At 42.0% G+C, this 20,977-nt stretch overlaps 1 protein-coding gene across 5 annotated transcripts in view; it reads left to right on the forward strand.

Moving 5' to 3' along the window:
• The window catches only part of ARAP2 (ArfGAP with RhoGAP domain, ankyrin repeat and PH domain 2), a 619,943-nt gene that overhangs the window by 337,528 nt on the left and 261,438 nt on the right, over positions 1-20,977 (forward strand). For all 5 annotated transcript variants that reach the window (XM_029589653.1, XM_029589667.1, XM_029589686.1 and 2 more), the window contains exons 11-13: positions 1,635-1,834; positions 13,331-13,416; positions 18,279-18,458. In XM_029589653.1, the coding sequence (XP_029445513.1) occupies positions 1,635-1,834; positions 13,331-13,416; positions 18,279-18,458 (466 nt within the window). The remainder of the gene's footprint in view (positions 1-1,634; positions 1,835-13,330; positions 13,417-18,278; positions 18,459-20,977) is intronic.

Below are 20,977 nucleotides of genomic sequence, written 5' to 3' on the forward strand. Positions count from 1 at the left end.
CTGCAGGGAGCAGGAGTGTGGGGAATCCCTTTTGGTTGCGGTGGGGCTCGGACTGGTAGGGAGAAAGCGGGAAGCACAGCGGTGATGCCAGGCCTACGAGCACCCTTGGAGCGATGTGAGAAGGAGCTGCAAATGGAAGTCGCCAAACAGCTGTCTGGGTGCTAGACCTATGTATGGACATGCCATAGGCGAAGTTAACAAATGGGACCCCCCTGAAGCTGATGGGACTCGAAACACAGTCCTGTGTTGGGGTTTTCATGGAATAATCATACGCAGCTAAGTTTATTTTAATGAGTTTAATTAGCACCTGAATTTGTTTTGCAAACATTATTGCATAAAAAACAAATATAAAAAACAATCAAAAGGTCCATTTAACTAATAGTGTCCTGTGACATTTACATTATTGGACTCTTGGTATATAAAAGTCCAAAAAACTCAGTGGAATAAGGAACAATAATAATTGTGAAACTTATACTGTGGGATATTTAGAGCAAGTGGTTGGCACCACAGCAGTGCATGTAAAATTAATACACATGCTGTGATATTTTTATCTCAGAAGACTGTGCTTTGAAGGTCCTTTTTTTTTTTATATAAAATCTGTTATAAATGCGTACTTTTTAATTGTGTGTGTGTGTTGAGGGCCAGGAGGAAGGGGATGCAAGACTGTAAGGATTGTCCAAGGCACCTAATACCGTTGGACTGGCCCGGAAAGAGTGTGCCACACACAGAGACCCCCCCCCCCCCCCCCACTATTCACCCATCTCCCATTTCTCCAGGGGGACAAATGCTGAGGAAACTTGGGAGGCAGGTCGTAGGGTTCCTGGGAGTGTGGCAGAAATATTATCACTGAAACTGGGTCTGCCACTTCTCTGGGAACTCTGACCCCCCTTCTGCAGCATTACAAATCATCAAAAGGGCCAAACTACAAAGAGCCCTCCCCACTCTTGGCCCTCTCGATATTTGACCTGTGCTGCTCCTTTTTGGGGGGAAGGGGTGGGGGCAGCGGCATTTCAGCTCTTGCCTCAGCCGGCAGATTGTCTTGAGCTGCCCCGGCCTGCCCTTATTTTAGTGCTACATGGAATAGAAGCACTTACCCTATTAAAAGGTCACACTTAACCAATGCATAACTGCACTGCACACAGAATCCAGTGCGGGACAAGAAGGTAGGCATTACAATTCAAACTTCTTTTTTTTTTTTGCTTTGAGTTGCATTTTTGGTGTTTACTTTCAGGGAACAAGTAAGTTGTCCTTTCCATGCCAAAGAAAACATTTTCTTGCTAAGTTTGCTTTTGCCTTAGGGCTTTTTCCCACACTTGGAAAAGGACACCTTGGTAAAGACCAATTAATACAGAGAAAAAAACCTGTCCTCTACTGTTCATTTGAACTAAGCATAAAAGCTAAAAGTATATTTTAATTTTGCATTGTCAAATCTTAGAAATGCAAGGATGGAATTAAAGGTGACATTCATTAAGCCCCCAGCTGAAAATCTACCATCTTAGTATCACAATTTCTATGGAAAGTAGATTTTCAAACTACAATTTCAGTCCTAGAAGAAACAAATACGGGAATTGAAAACTCTGTTTAACTGGGCTTTAAAATAGAGATCGATAACCTAGAAAAGTCAATGGCTTCAGCTTTACAGCAGAGTCGGAAAGAGAGAAGCAAGAGTGGATTGAAGCAGTGCAGCAATCGATAGCAGAAACGCTCTCTGATTATGAAGTAGCTGAGAAGATCTGGTTCAATGAGGGAAACAGGAGTTGCGCTGATTGCCAGGCTCCAGATCCGGACTGGGCATCCATCAATCTCTGTGTTGTCATTTGCAAGAACTGTGCAGGTAATTAATGATGATCCATATGAATATTTAATAATATCATTCTTGCATTTAACTCCTGTGTCCTTGTATTGGACTCCAGGACAAGAGAACAGCCACTTCTTTTTCCTTCTGCACTGACATTAATAAACCGACCTTGGTAATAAATAAGAGAAAGTTCAGAGAAATTAAAAAGTGACATATTACATTTAGAATATTATAAAATAGCCCATGCATATCTTGAGCAGACAGTTGTTTTTAAAATATATTTAGAACTGTTTGTATTTGGAGATTTATTGCTTAGGAATATACACATTTTTGAGGTTCTTAAGGCACAGCACAGGACCCTTCTGCCAAAATGCCTGTCTCCATGTGACTGTCATTAGTAATTAATGAGCATGTGCTTTACTTCTGCAGGTGCTGGCAGAAAACTTTGTCCACTGATGCCAACCCACTCTACTAACTTTCTCCTCTGATGTCAAACCTGACCCTTCCTCCAACTCCCACTAGTCACAAAGCCCAGACACTCCCTCTCACCCTGTCCATGAACACAAGTTCCCTGTTCCCACATCACCACAGCCACTGCCTCCCACTGCTTTTGTTATCACCCATCACCCACCTCACGGCCCTCCACTGATGTTGCCTTCTAAATCATACCCTCTGCTCATTTGGTTTCACCCCAAAATGTCTCCCTTCAGCTCCTCTGCTGATGCATTTGTGTCACACTGGTTCTCCCTTCCACCTGCCTCCGATGCCTTCCAGTATTGAAACCCTTCTTTCCCCCACCCCTCATTGTCTCATGCTGATGCCACCTAGATCTGCTTCCTTTTTCTCCATAGCATTTTCTGACACCTCCCTGCCCTATTTCCCCATCCTTGCCTGTTCCACTACCTTCTTCAGGTCTTACCCTATCTCTGCTGTTGCCTCCATCTTCTCATGCCTCCCACAAATCAATCATGCCTCCTCTTTCTTGTGCCCCTTTTCTGATGATGCCTCCACCTTTTCACCCTGCCTAACCCCTTAGTAATGCCTCAACTTCTTTGCTCATCTTCTGATAATTCTTTCACTTTGTCACCTGGCTCCCCACCTTCCACAGTAAGGATCAAGCTTCCTCGTCCAATATCCTTTCCCCTCCAGCTCCTTAATGATTGAGTCCCCATCCTAGTTGATACTTTTCTACCCTACTTATCTCTCTCTTTGCTACAACTCTATCTCATCTCACAGGTTATGCTTTTCTTCTAACCCCAGCCTCTGTGGGTTTCCTCCTCCTCCCTTCATACTCCTTCTACACATCTCCCTCATGATGCTTCTCCACATGCTTCTCATTCCTCCTAAGGTAAAACTCCTCCTTTTCCACTTCCCTTTCAATGACAATGACCGTCCTTCTCATCTTTTCTTGCTTACCTGCTCTTCTCCTCATCTTCCTTCTCTACCTCCTTTGTTTCTACTCAAGGTGCCGGAACTCCTCCTCTTCACCATGGATGTGGAACATTTTAGGTTTCAGAAGTTGGAGTTGCAGAGGACAATTGATGGTGTATATATGTGTATCTGCAGGTGGAGGGAAGCAGGAAGATGAGGAGTAACATCATCTGTAGGGGAGCCATAGTGAAGGAGTAAGAAGGTTATTAGCGTTAAGGGGGAAAATTGCATAACTGTGAGCAGGGCAGTAGAATAGAAGAGGCACCACTATGAGAGAATAGGAATATATGTGTGTTTTGGGGGGGGGGGGGGAGGGAAGGTTAATGAATATAGTAATTTATTTTGGTGGAAGAGTGAAGAGAAGCATGGCACACAGGCCCGGATTTAGGCAAAAGCAATTTCCTAGGGCACAACATTTTGAAGGCAAGCACCAAATACCTGTGCCAAAGAGGAATCTGCTCCAACTTGTTTTAAATCCTTACCACTATGCCCGGCTCTTTGCTCTCTGGTTCTGCTTATGGGTGCCCAAATCCAGCCTTGATGCCAGACATGGATGGGGGGAAGTCAGAAGGTATAGGGTTGCCAATTGTACAGATTTTGTCCGAACATTACTGAATTTCTGCTTCATGTTTGGAACATTTTGGGAGGACTAAAATATCCAGAATTTCTTGGGATTTTACACCTCCAACTCCAGAACTGCAACTATTTGATCCTGCCCTCTCCTGCGAGTAAATTAGTGCATCAGCTTGCCTAGCCAACAGGCCTTAAATAAATCACAGTTTCCTCAGCCAGTCTATCTGAATGCAAGATGTGACAAGAGGGTATTGGCTGGCTAGTTGAGGGGAATGCATGTGCACTATTACAGAGGCATAGCCAAGCCCACACACTTTTGGCATTGATTGGCCAAGTGGTGCCAAGAGGACAAGGGGCAGGTCAGCTTCTGCAGTCCCATGCTGATAGAAAAGGAAGAAGCAGCATAGGCATCAGAAGCCCTGTTGTGCTGGACTAAGAGTGCTAGAGGAAGGACCATTACTAGGCCCATGAGTCTTCCCAGTTCCATAATCAAGTGATTATGGAATTTCTAGCTGCCGGTGCTACTCCTCCCACCTCCTGCTCAGTTTGATGATCTTCTTTTTGAACCGCTCAGGGTTCCATAGATACAGAGCACTCCATTGTTCAAATAGCAGCTCATTAAACCAACCAGAAAAGGGGAGGAGCGGCACCTACAGATGAAAACTGCAAGTTTAGATGCACTGTCTGCTGGTACTGGAATACAGAAGAGGGAGGTGAAAGGTATAAGAGATGTGAGCTCTGCGAGATGGGGATTCTAGAGAATAAAAATAACTCTGATTGGGGGAGGACTAAAGATTTAGATTTGTTAGGAAGTAGGCATCATTTTGGGGAAGGGGGTCCTTTTCTAAAAGGATGGGCTCTACCTTAGCCAGAGTGGATTCAGGCTGCTGGCACTAACCTTTAAAAAAGAGATGGTGAAGTTTTTAAACTAGATCATGGGGTAAGCTGACAGTCACTCAGAAGCACATGATTTGGAATGATGTATCTTTGAAGGATACTAAGAGAACAGGGAAATTGCAGCATCCCAGTGGAAAGGTTGCAATAAATGTTAAAGTGGATAAGATCCCTTTAAGAAAAGAGCAGACAGAACAGAAAGATTTCAAATCACTCCTGATAAGCATGTTATTAATTCAAACAAAAAAACATAAGAACATAAGAAAATGCCATACTGGGTGAGACCAAGGGTCCATCAAGCCCAGCATCCTGTTTCCAACAGTGGCCAACCCAGGCCATAAGAACCTGGCAAGTACCCAAAAACTAAGTCTATTCCATGTTACCATTGCTAATGACAGTGGCTATTCTCTAAGTGAACTTAATAGCGGGTAATGGACTTCTCCTCCAAGAACTTATCCAATCCTTTTTTAAACTCAGCTATACTAACTGCACTAACCACAACCTCTGGCAACAAATTCCAGAGTTTAATTGTGCATTGAATAAAAAATAACTTTCTTCGATTAGTTTTAAATGTGCCCCATGCTAACTTCATGGAGTGCCCCCTAGTCCTTCTACTATCTGAAAGAGTAAATAACCGATTCACATCTACCCATTCTAGACCTCTCATGATTTTAAACATCTCTATCATATCGCCCCTCAGCCATCTCTTCTCCAGGCTGAAAAGTCCTAACCTCTTTAGTCTTTCCTCATAGGGGAGTTCCATTCCCCTTATCATTTTAGTAGCCCTTCTCTGTACCTTCTCCATCGCAATTATATCTTTTTTGAGATGCGGCGACCAAAATTGTACACAGTATTCAAGGTGCGGTCTCACCATGGAGCGATACAGAGGCATTATGACATTTTCCGTTTTTATTCACCATTCCCTTTCTAATAATTCCCAACATTCTGTTTGCTTTTTTGACTGCCACAGCACACTGAACCGACAATTTCAATGTGTTATCCACTATGACACCTAGATCTCTTTCTTGGGTTGTAGCACCTAATATGGAACCCAACATTGTATAATTATAGCATGGGTTATTTTTCCCATATATGCATCACCTTGCACTTATCCACATTAAATTTCATCTGCCATTTGGATGCCCAATTTTCCAGTCTCACAAGGTCTTCCTGCAATTTATCACAATCTGCTTGTGATTTAACTACTCTGAACAATTTTGTGTCATCTGCAAATTTGATTATCTCACTCGTCGTATTTCTTTCCAGATCATTTATAAATATATTGAAAAGTAAGGGTCCCAATACAGATCCCTGAGGCACTCCACTGTCCACTCCCTTCCACTGAGAAAATTGTCCATTTAATCCTACTCTCTGTTTCCTGTCCTTTAGCCAGTTTGCAATCCATGAAAGGACATCGCCACCTATCCCATGACTTTTTACTTTTCCTAGAAGCCTCTCATGAGGAACTTTGTCAAACACCTTCTGAAAATTCAAGTATACTATATCTACTGGTTCACCTTTATCCACATTTTTATTAACTCCTTCAAAAAAGTGAAGCAGATTTGTGAGGCAAGACTTACCCTGGGTAAAGCCATGCTGATTTGTTCCATTAAACCATGTCTTTCTATATGTTCTGTGATTTTGATGTTTAGAACACTTTCCACTATTTTTCCTGGCACTGAAGTCAGGCTATCCAGTCTGTAGTTTCCTGGATCGCCCCTGGAGCCCTTTTTAAATATTGGGGTTACATTTGCTATCCTCCAGTCTTCAGGTACAATGGATGATTTTAATGATAAGTTACAAATTTGTACTAATAGGTCTGAAATTTCATTTTTTAGTTTCTTCAGAACTCTGGGGTGTATACCATCCGGTCCAGGTGATTTACTACTCTTCAGTTTGTCAATCAGGCCTACCACATCTTCTAGGTTCACCGTGATTTGATTCAGTCCATCTGAATCATTACCCATGAAAACCTTCTCCATTATGGGTACCTCCCCAACATCCTCTTCAGTAAACACCGAAGCAAAGAAATCATTTAATCTTTCCGCGATGGCCTTATCTTCTCTAAGTGCCCCTTTAACCCCTTGATCATCTAACTGTCCAACTGACTGCCTCACAGGCTTTCTGCTTCGGATATTTTTTAAAAAGTGTTTACTGTGAGTTTTTGCCTCTACAGCCAATTTCTTTTCAAATTCTCTCTTAGCCTGTCTTATCAATGTCTTACATTTAACTTGCCAACGTTTATGCTTTATCCTATTTTCTTCTGTTGGATCCTTCTTCCAATTTTTGAATGAAGATCTTTTGGCTAAAATAGCTTCTTTCACCTCCCCTTTTAACCATGCCGGTAATCGTTTTGCCTTCTTTCCACCTTTCTTAATGTGTGGAATACATCTGGACTGTGCTTCTAGAATGGTATTTTTTAACAATGACCACGCCTCTTGGATATTTTTTACTTTTGTAGCTGCTCCTTTCAATTTTTTTCTAACAATTTTTCTCATTTTATCAAAGTTTCCCTTTTGAAAGTTTAGCACAAGAGCTGTGGATTTGCACACTGTTTCTCTTCCAGTCATTACATCAAATTTGATCATATTATGATGACTATTGCCAAGCGGCCCCACCACCGTTACCTCTCTCACCAAGTCCTGTGCTCCACTGATAATTTGATCTAAAATTGCTCCCTCTCTCGTCTGTTCCTGAACTAATTGCTCCATAAAGCTATCATTTATTCCATCCAGGAACGTTATCTCTCTAGTGTGACCCGATGATACATTTACCCAGTCAATATTGAGGTAATTGAAGTCTCCCATTATTACTGTACTACCAATTTGGTTAGCTTCCCTAATTTCTCTTAGCATTTCACTGTCCATCTCACCATCTTGACCAGGTGGATGATAGTATACCCCTATCTCGATAGTCTTCCCCGACACACAAGGGATTTCTACTCATAAAGATTCAATTTTGTATTTAGTCTCATGCAGGATGTTTATCCTGTTGGACTCTATGCCATCCCGGACATAAAGCACCACACCTCCTCCCGAGTTCTCCTCTCTGTCATTGCGATATAATTTGTACCCCGGTATAGCACTGTCCCATTGGTTATCCTCTTTCCACCGTGTCTCTGAGATGCCAATTAAGTCTGTCATCATTCACTGCTATACATTCTAATTCTCCCATCTTACTTCTTAGACTTCTGGCATTAGCATACAAACATTTCAAAGTTTGTTTTTTGTTTGTATTTTCATTCTGCTTTTTAATTGATAGGGATAAGTTAGAATATTTTAGCTCAGGTGAGTTTTTTGTTTTTTTTTGTTTATTAAATTTTCTTAAACATTTTACAATGAATAAAGAAAAGGAAAATTTTGAGTTACATTCATATTATCAACATACGTATGTACTTTACAAAAAGAAAAAGTTATACATGTACTCCTAAATAAAGTCCACATTAAGGGAGGCATTTAGCAATTTGACAAAAGAAATTTTTCATTCAAGCATGAAATAATGTGGAGTAATTTATCTATTACAACCAGGATCTTTAATCTGTTGTGATAACATCTCGTCCTTCTTTATCAATTAGGAAAGTTTCTAGGTGTGTAGGCTCAAGGAATACAAATTTATTTTTATTAAACATTACTATACATCGACAAGGAAACTTGAGAAAATATGTGGCTCCAAGGGCCACTACTCTCTCTTTTAAAGCAAGAAACATTTTTCTTCTCATCTGAGTGTTCCTAGAGACGTCAGGAAAGACCTGAATGGTCTGCCCACAAAACTTAAATACCTTATTTCTAAAGTACTTTTGTAGGACTAAATTTTTCTCCTGCTCCAATCCAAAAGCAACAATCAATGTTGCTCTGGTTTGTATATCATCCACAGACGCCTCTAGAAAAGATGTTAAATTAGGGCTCTGTACCGTTACAGGCACTTGGACTACTTTTCTAATTATTGGAACCTCACTGTCAGGATGCCCTAATTCTAATGCATCATTAGTATCCTTTAAAGATACTTCTCTCCGAACCATGCGCTGCTGAGCGACTTTCGGCTTTCCCCTTGGTTCTAGTTTAAAAGCTGCTCTATCTCCTTTTGAAAGGTTAGCGCCAGCAGTCTGGTTCCACCCTGGTTAAGGTGGAGCCCATCCCTTCGGAAGAGACTCCCCCTTCCCCAAAAGGTTCCCCAATTCCTAACAAAACTGAATCCCTCTTCCTTGCACCATCGTCTCATCCACGCATTGAGACTCTGGAGCTCTGCCTGCCTCTGGTGACCTGCGCGTGGAACAGGGAGCATTTCAGAGAATGCTACCCTGGAGGTTCTGGATTTAAGCTTTCTATCTAAGAGCCTAAATTTGGCTTCCAGAACCTCCCTCCCACATTTTCCTATGTCATTGGTGCCTACATGTACCATGACAGCCAGCTCCTCCCCAGCACCGTCTAAAATCCTTTCTAGGTGACACGTGAGGTCCGCCAGCTTCGCACCAGGTAGGCATATTACCAGGTGATCCTCACGCCCACCAGCCACCCAGCTATCTACATTCCTAATAATCGAATCACCAACTATGACGGCCGACCTAACCCTTCCCTCCTGGGCAGTAGACCTTGGGGAGATATCCTCAGTGTGAAAGGACAATGCATCACCTGGAGAGCAGGTCCTTGCTTACAGGATCCTTTCCTGCTGCACCTGGTTGGTGCTCTCCCATCATGAGACCTTCTTCCTCCAAGGCAGCACCAGGGCTGCCAGTCTGAAGTTGGGACTTGACTACTATGTCCCTGAAGGTCTCATTTATATACCTCTCTGTCTGCCTCAGCTCCTCCAGGTCTGCCACTCTAGCCTCCAGAGATCAGACTCGTTCTCTGAGAGCCAGGAGCTCTTTGCATCGCATGCACATGTACAACTTCTCACCAATGGGTAAAAAATCATACATGTGACACTCTATGCAAAAGACTGGGAAGCCCCCCTCTTGCTGCTGGACTGCTGCCTTCATCTCAATTTTGATCAGTTACTAGTTAAGTTTTAGGTTGCTATGGGAGTAGGAATGTGTCTAACGTCCTTTAAATGTATTAGTGAATTCACTATGGGTCTGGTAGTGGCCTACCGGGGTCTGATCGAATTCTTAATAAAGTTTTTGTTGATTTTTTTTTTTTTTTTTGTGAAAGTGGCACCTGCCTATAAATTAAGGGATGAGCTAGGGGTGGGTGGGAGGGTTGGGAAATACAAACAGTCTAACTTCAGTTAGTCAGCCTGAGTGACTCACTGCTCTCTTGATTAACAAATGTTGGTCCCTATTCAAACCCAATCACACTACCTCAACACCTTTCCAAGGTGAGTAACTGAGCTGAACTATTCAACTTTTTTACTTAGGTATACACTGCTCCTAGCTTATTTCTAGCTTCTGGCTACTTTTTGTGGTGTTGTTTTTTTTTTTTTTGTGGTTTTTTTTCAATACAAACACTCAGTATTAAATACAAACACTCAGTTCTTTAAAAGTCTGGAGAACACTCAATCCTGTAGACTTTTAAAAATAAACACACTACCTACTGCTACCTTATTGACTGACTAAAAATACAAACAGTCTAACTTGTTTATTCACTGCCTACCTACTGCTACCTTATTGACTGACTATTTAAAAATACAAACAGTCTAACTTGTTTATTCACTGCCTTTCTGACTATTAAAGGCACAAACACACTAAATAATATTCCCAAATAGTTAACTTTGCCCCAATACTTTTAAAAAAGACAATGTCCCAAGCAAAAACTTACTGATTCCTTTCAGCCACCAGCAAGGTGATCATCTCCTCTGTGTCAGTGTTTTTGGGAACTGTTCGGCGTCTCGTGAAGAAGATTTGATAAAAACCCAATTTGGGTAGATATAAATTCAAAAAGAGTTTTAATTCACATTATTCACCATAAAATTTCATCATGTTAAAAAATAGAAAGTCTCTTCAAAAACCTGCCGCTACTGGTAGAGGAAGTTTTCCAATTTTCCTATCTGAGTTTCATTCTGCTCCCACAGTGGCGATGCTCAGTCTAGGGCAGGATCACCCAGTAGAGTGAGCATGAAGGTCTCTTTAGTATGAGGGAAAACTGGAGACCTGTACTTCAAAGTGCATTGTGCACTGGTTGATGAAACCTTGGCGTCCATTGGGGTCGCCATCATACCTTGGCAGCGGTGAAAGATGTGGTATGGTTCCCTTTTGTCAAGTCAGAGTGGCTATGGGAGGCACCAGTGCAGGACTCCATTTGAGCTGCCAGGCCTTGAAGAATGCCAGTTATGTTATTGAGCTGATCTTGCTGTTGCTGGATCTGGAGGGCCAAGCCAGAGATAGTCTAAGTTGGGCACAAATCCACTGAGGTCATGGTCTGTGGTGTGGTTGATGCAGCCTTGCAGGCAAACCTGCTAGGCCCATGCCAACATCTTTTGGACTCACTCTTTATGGGACTTGATCCAGAGCTTCACGTATACCAGCTCCATTCCCCACAAGTTGAGCCCTTGGTTTCCAGGGGTCAGCAGGGCTTTGGCAAAAGTCATATAAGGAATGGTTAAATGCATAGGCTGAGGTTAGAGCTGGCAGCAGGCAGGGTCCAGGTCCAAGTTGATGTTAGTGCAGACAGCGAGAATCAGTGTCAGGGTCCAAGCCAAGATCAGGGCATGTGGAGATCCAAAGGAGTAGTTGGTGTTTTGGCAGAAGTCAGTACCAGATGGCAGGCAAGTGAGTAGTCTGGTCCAAAGCAAGGGTCAGGTCCAGGTGGCTGGGAAGGGAGAGTCAAAATCCATAGCAGAGGTCAGAACTAGGAATCAGGCCATGACAGACAGGACAAGGCAGGACGGACATAGAGGAACAAGGCAAGGCAGGGCACATAGAGCAAGGCTACAGAGAGGCAGGGAAAGGGAGGAACAAGACAAGTAGGCACAGCATGGCAACAAGGCAAGGCAGGACAACAAGGCACAGAGAGCACATCTCAGACAAGGCAGGAGGACCTGTTGCTAAGGTATTAAAGAGGAGCACGACTGGGCCTTTACCCAGTCATGCTGATATCATTACCAGGGGCCACCATCGATTTCCCACTTTGAGGCCTTTAACTAGGGTATTGAGGCATGCATGCTCACCTTAGGCTGGCACGTGAGTGACAGGGAGAGGCGTCAATGCCATTGATAACTTTGCCGCATCCTGGAGTGAATTGGCTGGTCACTGGACCATCCCACGACTGGTCCATCATTACAATATGTGAAGGAACAGATATGTAACAAGACAAGAGTAGAGTCATTGAAGAAACAGCGGAAGTTAGACACAGGAAGGTATGGGGCTGAGGCATCAGTGATCAGAAATAGGGGAAGAGGATTGATAATGATTACTGATTAAGTGATGAGGGAATAGATTAGTGAAAGATTTATTTATTTAGAAATGTATATTCCACCTGATTCATCTCCATTTCTGAACATATTACAATTCAGAACATCCACATCAATTAAAATCAAGACCAAACATACAATGAATCAATTCAACAATACTAATATCGCTCAATGAAAGCATAACAAATAAAATATCACAAATTTATATAAGCTGGGCTTCTAACCCATTCTTCTCATCATTGCCCATTTTCACAGACCAGAAACACTCGTTAACTTTAAGTAAGTGATGGAAAGGCTTATTCAAGTAGATGTCTACTTTCTTTTTTTTAAAAAATTGAGTTCCTTTTCAGTCTTAATGTCTAAAGGCATGCCATTCCAAAGCACAGGATCTAGCATTGAGATTGATAAGTAATTTGCTGCCAAACCTTCTTATAGATAGGTACTGTTAATAGCATATTAACCATGGACCATAACATCTGTGGAACCAAATAATATTGAAGAAGATTTTTTCAAATATGACTGATCAGTTTAAATTTTAACCTATATTCTTTTGGCAGCCAGTGAAACTCTTTGAAATAAAGGGTAATGTTCCCTATAATCAACCAGTTATTAATCTCACTACAGCATTCTATAGTACCTGACCATATGCAAAACCAGCGCTTGTCCAATGGTACAGAAGTCAGTCTTAATGCATATTTAAGACTCCATACTAAGCAAAGTTTTAAAAAGCTGATTTAAGCACAGCACTAACTTGGAATAGAGATGTGTCAGAGGAGACAGTGGGCAATAGAAATGGAAGCAGTAAGATTTGTGAGCTGGAAAATAACTGTTCCCACTCTTTTTCTTACTTCAACCCTTGTTCATAATTATAAAGAAAACAAATATGACATTACAGCAGTCTTATGAAAAGGTGGTTACTGTCATCAGCATCCAAGATCATATTATCACTAGAGCATGCTTGCATTCCTCTTTTGGTATGCCTTAGATATGAGGACTTTGTGTGGCCGTTTATTTATGTAAAATAGTTGTATCCCACTCTATCCCATTTTTTTAGGCGAGTAACAATGTTTGTAAAGGAGTATACCTCGCAACTCTTCTGTGACACATTCTAGTTTGTGTTTGCATAAATCATAAGGGCAAACTATTTTTTTTATTTGTTGAACTGAAAAGGACCTCTACTTTTTCCTCTGAGTGATTTGAAGAAGAATGAGGCCTTTTATAGATTTATTAAGTCTAGTGAACTTAGAATGCTTCAAAATTGTGTTAATAATTTTGCCTATGATTTTCCAGGGCAGCATAGGTCTCTTGGACCCAAAATTTCAAAAGTGCGGAGCCTAAAAATGGATGCCAATATTTGGAGTAATGAACTTGTTGAGGTATGGAAGCAGAGTTCTTTCTGTGACTTATGCAATTTAATATGAAAGGACAATACTGAAGGACGCTCTGAATCAGTAAAAATATGTAGAAGAACCGTATGATTCTTTCTAGTTATATTGAGGATATTTTACACATTCTTTGGCAAAGTATAATTTTCTGCAAAGTTTTCAAGTGTTTTCTATTTGCCAGACTGGACTTTCTTCAATTATTCACCTCAGGGCCATGCAGCAGGGAAAGACAATGAAGTCAATGTTAAAAAAAAGATGTGTGTGTCTTAATTAAAGCCTGGGAAAAGTTTCCAAAAGAAAGTGTAAATTAAAGTTGCTGAACTGCTAACGAGTTATGCATAATTTATCTATGTTAATTACCCTGATATTGACCCATGAGCAATAATCAAAGAGGCTTCAATGTTACAAGGTTACATTTCACTACATCGGCAGTTCTAACTTTCCAATTATTGCTGTTTCTTTTTGTGATTGTGGTCCTTTATTACTCACCATTGTTTTACATGCAGAAAATGTTTTATTTTCTTGGTTAGAATATATTTTATTCAGCAATTACAATGTCAACTGTTAAAAAAAAAAGCAGATAAATAGTGTTCTTTCCTCTGATTCCAATTGGTGCATACATACCAGTAACTGAAAGTGCTCAAATGCAGAAAAAAATTAGTATACAAGCACATTTGAGGGTGGATGGCTGTCACAGAGCATGGAGAAGTCTGCTTGGCACAAATCTCCAGGTTTTGGGTGAATGCCTGCAAAAGGCATGTAAAGGAGGTAATTATCTATTAAAGGGCAATGCAGGGAGTCATGCTAGCAGGATGAACGGTTATTGCGGGGTTTTTTAAGTGTGTTTTTTTAGCTCCGGGGTCAGGGCAGGAGTTAAGTTAAAGCGCCTCTCTGGAGACCCTTTTACTACATTTCTGGCATTAGTGTGGTTGTGTGTCCATGCAGCCTTTTTCTTGCTGAGCACCATGGGCTTGCTAATTGCGATCTCTCCTACCGCTTTGGCAGCTTTCGATCCTGGTCCCGGTGAAGCTGCGGCTCTGTGAGGCATCGGTGCTTTATTTGTAGCCCCTGGAGATCACTGGTCTGTCTGTCCCAGTTCCTGCTCCCTCCAGGTGGGGCTAATCCATGCCGAGTGGCCTTGGGCGCCCGGTGAGCAAAACGCTGCATGGACACACAACCACACTATTGTCAGCAATGGAGCAAAAGGACCAAAGTGATAGGAGCTGAAACAATTTATTTTTGCATAGTAGTAACTTGAAATAGTTAGCAATGAGTCTGCAACATTTTTCCATTAGTGCCTATTTTAGTACCTGTTTTTCCCGTGGCTTTCTGCATCGGGGCTTTTATGTGGGTATTGACGTGTGTATTTGGTCTTGCATGAGTTTTTTTTTTCACGTATCTCATTTGCATGCATTCTCTTATTACATCCCATAGGACTGACTGTTCTTGCCACTCACGCTCAAAAAAACAGGCTCAGAAAAATAGTGCCAATTTTAGCATGGGTCTTATTACATTGGCTCCTATGTCTTTGTATAACTTATCAGTAATATTCTGGGCTCATTGAAATTATCTAGTATCATTAACCAAATACTGTTAAGATACTGCCTTTCATGGCACTTCAAAGGAGATTACATATAGGCACAGTGGATATTTCTCTATCCTCACAGGACTTACATTCTTGGTTTGTACGTGAGGCAACAGAGGGTACAGTGACTTACCCAAGGTCACCTTGTGGTAGAAGCAGGATTTGAACCTCTACCTTCTCTTGGCTCACAGCTTGCTGCACACTAATACAAAAGGGTAGGGATGTGAATCGTTTTAGGACGATTAAAATTATCGTCCGATAATTTTAATATCGTCTTAAACCGTTATGGAACACAATACAATACAGATTCTAACAATTTATCGTTATAAATCGTTAGAATCGTGAGCCGGCACACTAAAACCCCCTAAAACCCACCCCCGACCCTTTAAATTAAATCCCCCACCCTCCCGAACCCCCCCCCAAATAACTTAAATAACCTGCGGGTCCAGCGGCGGTCCGGAACGGCAGCGGTCCGGAACGGGCTCCTGCTCTGAATCTTGTCGTCTTCAGCCGGCGCCATTTTCCAAAATGGCGCCGAAAATGGCGGCGGCCATAGACGAAAAAGATTGGACGGCAGGAGGTCCTTCCGGACCCCCGCTGGACTTTTGGCAAGTCTCGTGGGGGTCAGGAGGCCCCCCACAAGCTGGCCAAAAGTTCCTGGAGGTCCAGCGGGGGTCAGGGAGCGATTTCCCGCCGCAAATCGTTTTCGTATGGAAAATGGCGCCGGCAGGAGATCGACTGCAGGAGGTCGTTCAGCGAGGGTTCCGGCGCCTCGCTGAACGACCTCCTGCAGTCGATCTCCTGCCGGCGGCATTTTCCGTATGAAAACGATTCGCGGCGGGAAATCGCTCCCTGACCCCCGCTGGACCTCCAGGAACTTTTGGCCAGCTTGTGGGGGGCCTCCTGACCCCCACGAGACTTGCCAAAAGTCCAGCGGGGGTCCGGAAGGACCTCCTGCCGTCCAATCTTTTTCGTCTATGGCCGCCGCCATTTTTCGGCGCCATTTTGGAAAATGGCGCCGGCTGAAGACGACAAGATTCAGAGCAGGAGCCCGTTCCGGACCGCTGCCGTTCCGGACCGCCGCTGGACCCGCAGGTTATTTAAGTTATTTGGTGGGGGATTTAATTTAAAGGGTCGGGGGTGGGTTTTAGGGGGTTTTAATGTGCCGGTTTTTTCGATTTTTCGATTTTTCGATTTTTAACGATTTTTAACGATTTTTCACGATATTTTACCCCCCCAAACGGCAACAATACGATTCCCTCCCCCTCCCAGCCGAAATCGATCGTTAAGACGATCGAGGACACGATTCACATCCCTACAAAAGGGGATATCTACACAGAGCTGTAACCTGCATGGCGTGGCAGAAACTGCCATAAGAAACTTGTTGGGCAGACTCGATGGACCATAAGATCCTTTTCTGCCCTCATTACTATGTTACTATGTTACACACAGTTTTTCTATTTACTGTTGAATGACAGAAATATGGAAAGAGGAAGAATTTACTTTTTACATATATTGAAATATTTGCACTGGTCTTCACTGTTCAAAATGTAAATGTGTGCAAAGATTTATGCCAAGGAGCGAAGAATGATATAAAACAATTTATGCAGCTCAGGCATTTAGTAAAGGATACTTGAACACTTAAAAGATACAGGAGAATATTAGCATTAATTACCTACCTGGGATATTCTTCTGCTGACTTCAAGAATATCCAAATGTTCAGAAAGTGGTTTTGAATAAGGATGTGCAAATGTAAAAAAAAAAAAACAAAAATAAAAAGGTTGTGAACCAATTCAATTAAGTTGCAAACTTTTTTCAGGTTCAGCAAATTTGCATATTTTTGAGAACTGATGAATCTGCATTGGATTCCAAGTAGAATCTCTGATTCACTGAAACCTATGTAGAATATATTTAGTGTGGGTTTCTGTTAATTTTCATCTGATTAAGGTGAATCTACTTGTTTTTTTTTCCCTCTTGATTCACAAGAAAAATCTGATCAAGTATCCCAGTGCACCTGGGTGCAATAAAATACATTTCTATCAAACTTGAACCAGACTAAAATTTGTTCTCTTTAATTTCAGCCTTGGAAACTTTGACCATTCTAACTTTGACTGTCAAAGACTGCATATTGTAGCTTATTGTATAAAACCCAGAAGTGCAAACACAACTCTTGCCAGTATTTTCTCTCTTTGTCCCTATTTTATTTGAATTTTTGGCCCTATTCCTACCTTTCTAACTTAATGCCAAAGAGTTATTGCAATAAGTCCTAGTTTATAATGCATTTGGTTTTATAGTATATACAGTGCTATGGAAAGCTATATTTCTTTCCTTTCCAGCTAAAGGGCTTTGCACGTATTTAAATTTTGAGCAATACTGTTACAATATGGTCTTCACTTCTTGAAAGTGGGTACAGTTTACGTTGACCAGTCTCTCTTTTTACCTTGAATTAAATGTCCATGCTATTGCACTAAACTGAAACAGTACCTGCTAAAATAGTGCCATCATAGTTTGGCTGCCTCCGCAAAAGAGGAAAGGGTTTGCCAGGCATGAAGGCTGAATTTCCTTTTCAAAATTAAAGGTGTTCCACCTTGAAACAGGGTTGAATCACATTGGTGTGCAATGTGAGGAAGATTTTGCTTTCCCTTTCCTGTACGCTACCTTTTTGTGGATATAAGGAAGGAGTTGTTTGATTTTCAGTGCAGATATCTAGTACTTTTCAGACATACTAAATTCACTTGAATAATTTAAAATGAATGGCAAAAATTGGGCTATTATATCTTCATTTAAGAGCAGCATCAAGCACATGTTAAAACAAAATTATCTTATGAATAATCTGTGGGATTTCCCACAAGCTGATTTTGCCTAGATAGAATACTTTATTATTTTTCAAGACTATCTCCTATTTTGGTAATTATTTATTTATTTATTTATTTATTTAAGGCTTTTATATACCGGCAATCATGAAAACATATCTTGCTGGTTTACATAAAACGGGAGTGCAGAATATACATCAAACTAGAACTGTGGTGACCGAAGGTGCAGTTACATTTAACAAGGGTAGCAGAACTTGGAGAAAAGAGGAAGAGATAGGAAAGAATAGAAATGGTTAAACAATATACAAATTAAATGCTATATACAAAAGGCATGGTTAAGGGCTGAATGTTTAGAGGAGTCATTAGAATGTGTCATTAGATAATACAAATAAGCTTGGCTAATTTAGAATGTTTTCTTAACTAATTTACATTAACTGTTTTCTGTTTTCTGCCAGCTTTTTATTGTTATTGGAAATAAGAGGGCAAATGGATTTTGGGAAGCAAATCTCCAATCAGAAAAGAAGTTACACATGGAATCTTCACCAGAACAAAGGAAAACATTTATTATACAAAAATACCAGGAAGGGAGATTTAGGAAAAAAATCTTGATTTCTACACCCCAGCAACTAAATCAGGTATAGGTAAACTGAAGTTAAGTTAAATAGTTAAATTCAAGTTAACTAGATACATTCAAGTTAAGACAGAAAAAGATTGACATTTTTTCTCCCATTATTAAAACTGGCAGAAAAAATGTAGGCACTGCCAAGATGTACATAGCAAATTGATGAGTTTTGTGAACTAAATGAACCCTGCATTCTGTGTTCTAATCATTAGTTGCAAGGAAATTAAATATTATTGGATAATATTTATGACATTTTGGTAACTTCATGACTTACAATGGCAATGTGTTATAGGGATGTGCAAGGGAAAAATATTCATTTTCATTTTCGATTCGTTTTTGGGAGGTTTTTTCCCCACAAATTTCATTTTGCAGATTGCTTGATTAGTTTAATTTGTGAGAAAAAAGCAAATCAAACAATTAAAAAAAAAACCTCAAACCTACAATAACATAAATACACTTTTTATGTTTTTATGTTTTTATGCGCACACCGGCGCGCAGGGCACTTGCGCACCGGTGCGCCTATTTTGCATAGGCCGCCGGTGCACGCAAAGCCCCGGGACGAGCGTAAGTCCTGGAGCTTTGTTTGGGGGGGCGTGTCGGTTGCGGCGCAGCGTTTGTGAGCATGTCCGGGGGTGTGGTGGTGGTGGTACTGGGGCGGGGCCAGAGGTGTGCCGGCGGTCTGGGGGCGGGGCTGAGTGCTCCAGCACAGTGGCCTGTGCCGGGCAGGGAGCCGGCGACGTGCGCAACTCAATGAAATAAGGTAGGGGAGGGGGATTTAGTTAGAGCTGGAGAGTGGGTTAGATAGGGGAAGGGAGGGAAAGGTGGGGGAGGAGAAAAAAAAAGTTCCCTCCGTGGCCGCTCCGATTTCGGAGTGGCTACGGAGGGAATGGTAGCAGGTTGCGTGGCTCGGCATGTGCAGGCTGCCGATTTTGCGCAGCCTTGCGCACGCCGACCCCGGATTTTAAAAGATATGCGCGGCTACGCCCCATGGTTAGATTATTGAAATTTGGTTTGTGGAACTATATCAATCAATGCTTTGTCAAGTGCATCTTTTGCAGAATACTTCATCAACAATTACAGACCATCTGATTGTTAGAGATCACATAATTCTTCGCAGAAACAGCTGAATTGGTTGCCAGAGGTGCAATTTAGTACATTTATAATCTTAATGTTGTTTTCTTAAGCAGGTACGCGCATATTATAAAATCGGAGGTCGGCGCGCATAAGGGGGTGCACAATTGTGCACCCTCCGCACACTGATGCCCGCGGCCTTCACCCGTTCCCTCCCAGGCCGCTCCGATTTCAGAGCGGCCTGAGAAGGTACTTCTCTTCCCTCTATTCTATCCTTCCCACTCCTTCCCCTAACCTTCCCACCCCCTAGCACTATTCTAACTCCCCCCGACCTCTATCCTACCTTTTGCGCCTGCCGGCAGCCTGCCAGCACATAATCCTCCTAAAAAGCGGAAAATGACCTCTGGCCCCATCCCCCCCCCTCCACACCCCTTTTTTGATGCCCCGGGACTTAGACGCGTCCCAGAGCTTTACACTTGTTGCTGGGCCTTTATAAAATAGGCCTGTCATGCGTAACCCATCCTATGTGCGTAAATCTTTAAAAATCCGGCCCATCCATTTTTCAGTATTACCTCCAATGTATTGGAACAAGCTTGCCTGTTGAGATTAGATATCAAAAAAGTGTATTTATGTTATTGTAGGTTTGTTAAATCTTGGTTGTTTTAACTGGCAATTGATGGAGGATTATAGTAGGTTGATGTAGACCAGTGTTTCCCAACCCTCTTTTGGAGACACACCTATCCAGTTGGCTGTGACCATGTGGAAAGGGTTTATCTCCATTTGTGATGTGTCCTGTATGGCTTATTTCAGAAGAGAGAGAGACTGGCATAATAGCATGTCCCATACATAGGTATTTGTATCCCTAGGATAGGCCCACCTAGTAACTCGAGGTGGGGATTAGGTAAGAGTGTAGGGGGTTAGGGGCCACTTTCACATTGTACATGAGATGTACGAACAGAACAGTGGTCTCTTGTGAAGATTAGCTGGCCTTCGGAGTGAGGAAACTCACTCCAAGATAGGTTGAGAGACCCTTGCCCAAATCTCATCTTGGAGTGAGTTTCCTCACTCCGAAGGCCAGCTAATCTTCACAAGAGACCACTGTTCTGTTCGTACATCTCATGTACAATGTGAAAGCGGCCCCAAACCCCCTACACTCTTACCTAATCCCCACCTCGAGTTACTAGGTGGGCCTATCCTAGGGATACAAATACCTATGTATGGGACATGCTATTATGGCCAGTCTCTCTCTCTCTCTCTCTCTCTCTCTCTCTCTCTCTCTCTCTCTCTCTCTCTCACTCTCACTCTCACTCTCTCGTGTGTGTCTGGGATCATTGAAAACTGAGTCCCCCCAGTGGTTGCATTCAGGACATACATCAGGTTTGGCACTTATCACAGAATATGAACTGGTATCACTCTTTGCACAGGTAATTAATGCAATGCATAAAACACACCCCTTTTGCT

This window comes from Rhinatrema bivittatum, chromosome 1, assembly GCF_901001135.1.
Source record: "Rhinatrema bivittatum chromosome 1, aRhiBiv1.1, whole genome shotgun sequence".
Classification (NCBI taxonomy): Eukaryota; Metazoa; Chordata; class Amphibia; order Gymnophiona; family Rhinatrematidae; genus Rhinatrema; species Rhinatrema bivittatum.